The 8,023-nt window shown below is 43.1% G+C and overlaps 1 protein-coding gene across 1 annotated transcript; it reads left to right on the top strand.

Annotated features, from left to right (window-relative positions):
• The first annotated feature begins 782 nt into the window (after positions 1-782).
• On the top strand, positions 783-7,437 carry EIF2B2 (eukaryotic translation initiation factor 2B subunit beta). The gene is made up of 8 exons (XM_027844939.1): positions 783-1,030; positions 1,132-1,252; positions 2,041-2,189; positions 3,408-3,571; positions 4,412-4,507; positions 5,634-5,771; positions 5,860-5,926; positions 6,881-7,437. The coding sequence occupies exons 1-8, from the start codon at positions 868-870 to the stop codon at positions 7,036-7,038; spliced, it is 1,056 nt and encodes a 351-aa protein (XP_027700740.1). The 5' UTR covers positions 783-867; the 3' UTR covers positions 7,039-7,437.
• Positions 7,438-8,023: the final 586 nt, after the last annotated feature.

The raw sequence follows: 8,023 nt of genomic DNA, 5'->3' as shown, positions 1-8,023 counted from the left end.
AGAATTCCAAAAGACTCATGATGGAAAATGCTATCCACAACGAGAGAAAGAATGGAGTCTGAATGCAGATCAAAGCATACTGTTTTCTCTCTTTTTTTTTTCTCACGGTTTTCCCCTTTTGTCCTCATTCTTTTTTCACAACATGACTAACGTGGAAATATGTTTAATATGATTGTACGTGTATGACCTGTATCAGATTGCATGCTGTCTTGGGGAAAGGGAAGGGGAGGGAAGGAAGGAGAAAAAAATTTGGAACTCAAAATCTTATAAAAGTGAATACTGAAAACTATTTTTACACGTAATTGGAAAAAATGAACTACTATTTAGTGGGGGAAAAAAAGTGAAAAACGGTGAATTCCCTTTCACTGAATGTGTTCTGGTACAAATTGGACAACCACCTCCACTGGAGCTATGGTAGATGGGAGTTCATAATGCCATTTATATTTTGGATATGAGTTGGCTTTGAGATTCTGCGGTACAGCTATGGTTGACCTCAACTTATTGACCTCCATGCAGAAGGGAAAAGGAAACAGGCCTCCTACTACAAGCCTGGAATCGGGGCTTTGTCGTTTCCATAGTGACGGGTCATAGAGCCCGGAGGACTGTGGGGACAGACATTACCCGCGGCGTACCAGCTAAGGGAGAATTAATTCACACAAATAATTTTTCCTTACGCATGGCAAATGGACTCTCTGGTTCCTTTCCTCTATGACCAGAGCCTCCAGTCTGTGATTGGCTCGTAGCGGGGCGAAGACCGGAAGCATACTCTGATCGCCCTGGAAGTAGAGGTCTGTGTCAGTCTCGCTGTGGCAGCGCGTCTTCTTGGCTCCTGCCCTCGGTTCTGCGGCGGAGTTGTCAGTTTTCAGGATGCCGGGCGCCGCCGACAAAGGGACGGAGTTGTCTGAACGGATCGAGAGTTTCGTGGAGGCGCTGAAGCGGGGCGGGGGCCAGCGCAGCTCGGAGGACATGGCCCGGGAGACAGTGGGGCTGCTCCGTCGGATCGTGGCCCACGGGCGCTGGAGCAACGCCGGTGAGGAGGGCGGCAGCAGAGGCCGGGGTGGCCTCGGGGGTCGGGGGGAGGTTGCAAGCCCCGACACTCCTCCGCTCATGCTCTCCCCTCCCTGGCTGCAGGGGAGCTGATGGAGCTCATCCGGAAGGAGGGCCGGCGGATGACGGCCGCTCAGCCCTCGGAGACCACCGTGGGCAACATGGTGCGGAGGGTGCTCAAGATCATCCGCGAGGAGTACGGCAGGTCAGCAGCGGCCTCCTCCTCCCCATCCCCCCGCCTTGTGGTCTCTTCTGTCACTCAGCAAACATTAATTTAGCGCCTACTGTTTGCCAGGCATTGTGCGAAGCGCCGGGCATACAAAAAAAGGCAAAAAGACAGACCTGCTTCCAGGGAGCTTGCAGTCTAATGGGGCAGACAGCGTGCAAACAGCTACGCACAAACAAGATACAGGACAAATTGTAGATAATCCCAGCTGGAAGACAGTAGAGTTGAAGAGGAAAGGGTGGGATATTAGCTGTTGGCAGGTGTGAGCGACCTGCTTGTGCAAGGCTCCTCTGTCCCAAAGAGAATCTGTCCAGATAGGGCCAAGGAATGTATCACACCCCTTCCCAGCCCTCTCCCCCCAGTGTTGTGTCTTTTGGAACTGGAGGGGTGGAAAGAGCCCCTGAGTAAGGCTGCACTCCAGTCTTGGGTCAGCCACTTCAGCAGCAACAACATTGCCCTGGGAAATCACTATCTCTATGGGCCTTAACTTTCTTTGGTTCTGTGATTTAGGGAAATGTGGGCTGGACTCTTGAGACTGAGGGTTTGGGTCTGAGACCTAACTCTCCCACCAGCTTCCTGTGTGATCTTGGCTGAGTCACGTTTTCTGCCTGGGCTTTAGTTTCTTCATCTTTTAGTTATAAATTTAGGGAATTTGGACTAGATTATCTTTAAGATCCCTTCCAACTATTGTAATCTCTGACACTTACTTCCCCCTTAAGATCGTTTCTCTTTACCCATCCCTCTGATGATGAGTCTTATATCCTCAGACTCCATGGACGAAGTGATGAGAGTGATCAGCAGGAGTCCTTACACAAACTCTTGACAGCTGGAGGCCTGAATGAAGATTTTAGTCTTCACTATGCCCAACTCCAAGCCAATATCATTGAAGTTATTAATGAGCTGTTGATAGAGCTGGGTGAGTGTGTGGCTGGGCCTTGGCATGTCTCCTCAGATAAGGGAAAGGGTCTTTATGGTTGTCTAGCAACGTAGATAGAAAGTAATCTAGTCTGTGATTCTTTCTAAACTTTTCTCCTTATGTTTTTGCTGGGAAGCCAGGGTTGAGACACATGGCAGCTTTGGTTATGGCTGTGTATTTTGTTTTACAGACCAATAACAAACTTCTTCTAGATTTGAGTCTAGACTGAAGATCCCTGAGCTGTGCCCACATTAGTAGAGAGAGACTCAGTAAATAAACTTAACTCGCATCAATAATAAATAAACAAACAAATAAATTCACAGTTTGAGACTGTGCTTTGAATTCATATATGAGAAAAAATGCTCAAAACCATGCTTACTAGGCCTTTAGTCTTGGAATAACTATATGGTGTAGTGGATGGAGTGCTGGACTTAGAGTCAGAAAGACCTGAGTTTGACTCAGATATTTATTTACTCACTCTGTGACCCTGCACAAATCACTTAACTTCTCACAATCAAAGCTTCCTCATTTATAAAGTAGTGATGATTATAGCACTACCTCACAGAGTTGTGATAAAGATCAAATGAAATATTTGTTAAGCACTTTTAAACCTTAGAGCACTGTATAAATGTTATCTATGATTATTGTTATTGTGATATTACTTCATTGAAGTTGGTCTCTGGAGACTGGCAAAAGTTCATCAGAGAAATAAGTGCCCCTTAGGGTCTCAGTTTTGTGTGCTTTTGTTTTTAGTGCTTCCTACCCACCTGTTTTTTTCCTTGGGGGTTTCCTTCTGGCATTCAGTGTTGCTGACTTGTAGCTTCTTTTGGAAAGAGAACCTTTTAATGGAAATTTCACTTTCCCCTCCTCCATCAGTTTTGGGTTTAACATTCTGAAAATTTTCTTGATTGGATAGTCACTGTCTTCAGAATCAGTTGTCCCAAAGGGAGCTAATAGATTTCGCAGCAGCCACAGTGACATGGGCTTGAAATAGGGGTGGGTTTTTTTAGAGGATACCAAAGGGGCAAGGTGGGTGCAGTTTTGAGATTAGGAGTAAAAATTTGGCTTTTGTAATATTTAATTTCAGCCATTTTTGATGTGGTGCCTCTTAAGGTCTAATTTCCCTATAATGTGTACTGGTAGGATGGTGTATGAAGGGCACAAATCTTTCTTTGCAACTTGGTGTCTAATTTTCCTATAAATTGACTGTGCTTGCAGAAGGGACAACTGAGAACATAGCAATGCAGGCTCTGGAGCATATTCACTCCAACGAGGTGATCATGACCATTGGGTACTCCCGAACCGTTGAAGCCTTCCTCAAAGTGGCTGCCCAAAAACGGAAATTTCATGTTATTGTGGCTGAGTGTGCTCCTTTCTGCCAGGTACTGAAGGAACTATGGAAAAATGAGAAAGATGGGAGAAGGTAGTAAAGGAAGGGATGGTTGGGTCCATTCTGACTGAATTGGTAAGCAAGGGGTAATGATGACTTGGGGGGAAAGTGTTTGTTATGATGGAAAAAATTAAGATAACTCTATGTAGTGAGATGTTAGTAGAATTAACCAGAAGCTAATATGTGTTACACCTGCATCTGTATTGGGAGAGGGAATTTCCTCACTAGAAGTGAAATCACATGACTGGTCAAAAAATGTGTGATAGTTGGTTTGAGAAAGTAGTAGTGAACTGCAGAGCTTAGGATATAAGAGTTAAGACAGCGTGATGTAGTGGAAACAGCACTGTCCTACCTGGGGGAAACCACAATCTCCCCGGCCCTCCGTTTCTTCATGTGAAGAACGAAGCAGCTGGACTGAATGGTCTCACAGGCTGCTTTCAGCTCTAAATCAGTAGAGTGTGATATCCTCTCTAGGGATCTAAATAGGGCAAGGAGCCTTAGAAATGACTGGTACTTGAGCTGACCTCAGTTCCTAGGATCATAAAGGACATTTGTCAGAATCCAGGATGGAATTGCAAGCTGGGACCAACCTGAGCAGCTGTGCCTAGTGGCTCTGTCTAGTAGAATGTCTAGTTTTATGACTGCTCTAATTAGTGTTGAGGAGTAGTTGCTGTGCTCTGCTGTCAGAGTTCTTCCTCAGTGTTATCAGAACTTATGCCAAGAACTTCTACTGTAGCAGAATGAACTTTTAGAAACAGATCAGCCCAAATTACATTTGAAAGCACACTCTTTATCTTCCACCGGGCTTATCAGTTTCTGCCTCTTATTTCAGGGCCATAAGATGGCGGTCAATCTGGCCAAGGAGGATATTGAAACAACTGTCATGACTGATGCTGCTATTTTTGCTGTTATGTCAAGAGTCAACAAAGTGAGTATATCTGGAATTACTGGAAATGGGAAAAGGTAACATAGAGGTATTGGCTGTTAACATAAGAAGTATTCCTTTCCTATGGGTTCCTAAAGTATTCATTCTTCCCCATCATAGCTCTGGGAAAAAGGAAAGTTCTTGATATTATTTAAAGATATAAGTTGAGACTGTTGATCCAGTTACCTAATTCCATTCCCTTTGTCCCTATATTCATTCCCATTGTCTATGCCCCTGCTTAGACTCTCTCAGATATTTGGAAGAGTAGTAAAAGGAATATAGGGCTGAAGGTGGAATAAATGACATGTATGTGAGCCCTCAGTGTCTGGGAAGAAAGGACTGTGTGCTGTGTCCTGAGTTTCACTGAGAACTTGGCAGGTGAAATGTAGTAAATGAATAGGGGCCTCTTCTACTGAGAAGTAAAATTCTGTACCTTACTAAGTAGTGAACATGGCAAAAAGTGGTAAGCATAATACTTTTGTTCGCTGCATATGTATGGTGATTGAATTTCACATCTTCTCTGGCATCTGCTCACTTATCAACAGCATAGAAACAGACATGCAGATATGTTGAAGCTTTCACTGTAGGTAGTTCTTTTACTAGCCCTAATAGAAAGCACGTTAGGGAAAGAAAAAAATTGATGACAAAGTAAATGAAATTGCGGGTTTGGTCTTTTACATCTGTCTAAGGCCCTTTCTGTTACTGGCCTAGGGATTTTCTTTCATTTTCAGTTTGGCTTCAGTTTGATCTGGTAGAGCAGTAGATTAGAATGACCCTCTAGCAAACTTATTGTAGTGAAAGCTGTCATGAGACTAAAACTTGTCTGTTATCAAGACATCACAAGAGTTGAAGAGGCCTTTTGCCTCATTCCCCGCCCATTTTCCTGTAAAAATCAGAACATGAAATAGGCAGTTGAGAAAAAGGGATCTAGTTCACTCTTAGTTACAAGACCTGAACTCTTTTTATCTTGTCTACTTGTGTCTGGACTCCAGGGCTTTGATTGTAAATTAGCTTTTGTTCTCAGTGGCCTCCAGTTAGACTTGTTTTCTGAACCCTTCCCTTGCCCCCCCCCCCCCAATCCCACTTGCCTGTTTCCCAAGTAGCTCATCATACTCTTTTCATTCCAAAGGTGATCATTGGCACAAAGACTATCCTAGCCAATGGTGCCCTGAGAGCAGTGGCCGGAACTCACACCCTGGCCCTCGCAGCTAAGCACCACTCCACTCCACTCATTGTTTGTGCACCCATGTTTAAGCTTTCACCACAGGTAAGGGCTGTTCTCTCCCTCTGACTCTAGTGGTAGGGCCGCTTCCTGATTTACTTATGTCGTTTCTTTTTATGTCTTTTTTTCCTAGTTTCCCAATGAAGAAGATTCATTCCACAAGTTTGTAGCTCCTGAAGAAGTCTTACCATTCACGGAGGGTACAATTTTGTTTGTTAAAGCTGATTTGTAGAATTAGATGAGACTGTGTTGCAGTTCAGATTCAGGGTTCCCTGTCATGCAGGAATAATGATGGACTGCCCCATCAGTGCCTTCAGTGATGATCAGGAGAGAGGAAGCAGAGGAATTTTTTTTCTAGTGGCTGTGATTCTTGCCCCATTTATGGCATTTCAGCACTTTGTGGTTTTAAAACATTCAATTTATTTTAGGCTAATTGAGCTTTTAGGTGACATGATGGAAGTAAAGATAACTAGATCTGAGCTTGCAAATAGACTGTGATACTTTAGTATAACAGACCTATGGAAAAGATAACAGTGTTAAGAATTACGTAAGGTGCAGTAAATAGCTTTGTGTCTCTTTGAAGCTCAGTTCTGGTCCTTGTGGAGGTTATTTTGATGATATCATTGCCACAGGTGGGTAGCTTTGAATCATTTCTCCTTATGAAACTCTCTACCTAGTGCTTGTGGACCCCCTTTTCTGTTTTCCTCAGAGGTGAGCAGCTTAATTCATTAAGTAAAGACCTAGCAACCTCCTCAGAAACAATTAATGCTGATACTCTTCCTAGTTGCTATTGCTTGAGGCCTAGACAATATTTCTTATTTTTAATACTTTAAAAGAATTTTGGAGTTCCAAATTCTCTCCCTCCTGCTTCTCTCCCACCCACTGAGAAAGCAAGCAATATAATATCAATTATACATGTGAAATCATGCCAAATATATTTCCATGTTAGCCATATTGTACCCCCCCAAAAGGCAAGAAAAATAAGGAAAATGAGAAAACTATACCTCAATTTGCACTCAGAGTTCATTGATTCTTTCTCTGGAGGTGGATAGGAGTTTTCATCATGAGTCCTTTGGCATTTTCTTAGATCATTGTATTGATCAGAGTAACTAAACTAGACGATATTTCTTACATTTATTCTTGTTGCCTTTCAGGGGACATTTTGGAGAAGGTCAGTGTTCATTGTCCTGTGTTTGACTATGTCCCACCAGAGCTTATCACCCTCTTTATCTCCAACATTGGTGGGAATGCGCCCTCCTATATTTATCGCCTCATGAGTGAACTCTACCATCCTGATGATCACATACTCTAAAGTCAGGAGATGATGGAGCTCAGGTAGACGTTTGTGTAACACTGAATGAACACTTAAAAAAAACTAAGGAGAGACATCCTACTCCTAACTTGGGAACAGGTGGAGTCAAGTCCCCTTAAAAGAAGTCTTGAACTCTAGATAGAAACTCCTGCCTCTGCAGCCATACACATGCATGGGCAGAATTCCAGGATCTGTTCTTTGGATCTTAATGGAACAACAATGCTTGACCTGTTGATTTGGAAGCCTCCTGCTGACCTGGATGCATCTCTGTGGGATATGAAAAGTTCTGATTCAGTGATGTGTTATGGGTCACGTGGAATTCTTTGCTGAGGTAGACACCTTTGCTCAGAGATTTCTACACCTTCTCCTGGGATATGCCAATAAAAGCTACTTTATGACTTCCGTCTACAAATCTACTGTGATTAAACTGCTTGAAACAGCAGCAGCAGGGCTCACTTGGTGTGTTTGCAAAGCAGTGTGCCTGTAGGAGGGTTGTAATTAGAGGTAAACTCTGAACCCTAGCATTACAAAAGAAAGTGTTTAATTTCCTTTGGAGTTCAGCAGAAAATTATATCAGAAATTTTTTTAGTGGCCTAAGGAAACTTAAAAGATAAAAACAGCCTCCTGGTGCTAATAGCTTTTCTGTGAAAACAGATTTTTTTTGTCTTTTTCTGATTTTGGGAAAGAAACGACATTGAGCAAGATTCTGAAAGGCTGATGTAGAAATTGTATGACTCAGAGATGACTGACTTAACCAGGCCTCAGCTTGTCAATTTATAAAGTAAAGTCCCCAAAGTAAAATCTTTACCAGCATTCTGGATGAAGTGTCTTATAGCTACCAATCCCTGGTAATTTTCTCCCTTCCAAAGGCACCAATTCTAACCACTCCCAACTTAACATATAGCTAATGTGGTTTGGGGATAAAACTTAAGGAGTGAGTCAAGAGACTCGAGTTCTAATTTTAGCTCCATAGTTTTACTGAAGG

This window comes from Vombatus ursinus, unplaced genomic scaffold (assembly GCF_900497805.2).
Source record: "Vombatus ursinus unplaced genomic scaffold, bare-nosed wombat genome assembly UNPS02014945.1, whole genome shotgun sequence".
Classification (NCBI taxonomy): domain Eukaryota; kingdom Metazoa; phylum Chordata; class Mammalia; order Diprotodontia; family Vombatidae; genus Vombatus; species Vombatus ursinus.
The sequence above is the reverse complement of the archived record's forward strand: the minus strand, read 5'-3'. Positions and strand labels throughout refer to the sequence as shown.

Coding starts and splice junctions, on each gene's coding strand:
- EIF2B2 (XM_027844939.1), top strand. CDS start 868: ATGCCGGGCGCCGCCGACAAAGGGACGGAGTTGTCTGAACGGATCGAG. Junction 1,031..1,131: donor CGGGCGCTGGAGCAACGCCG/GTGAGGAGGGCG, acceptor CCCTGGCTGCAG/GGGAGCTGATGGAGCTCATC. Junction 3,572..4,411: donor AGTGTGCTCCTTTCTGCCAG/GTACTGAAGGAA, acceptor CTCTTATTTCAG/GGCCATAAGATGGCGGTCAA.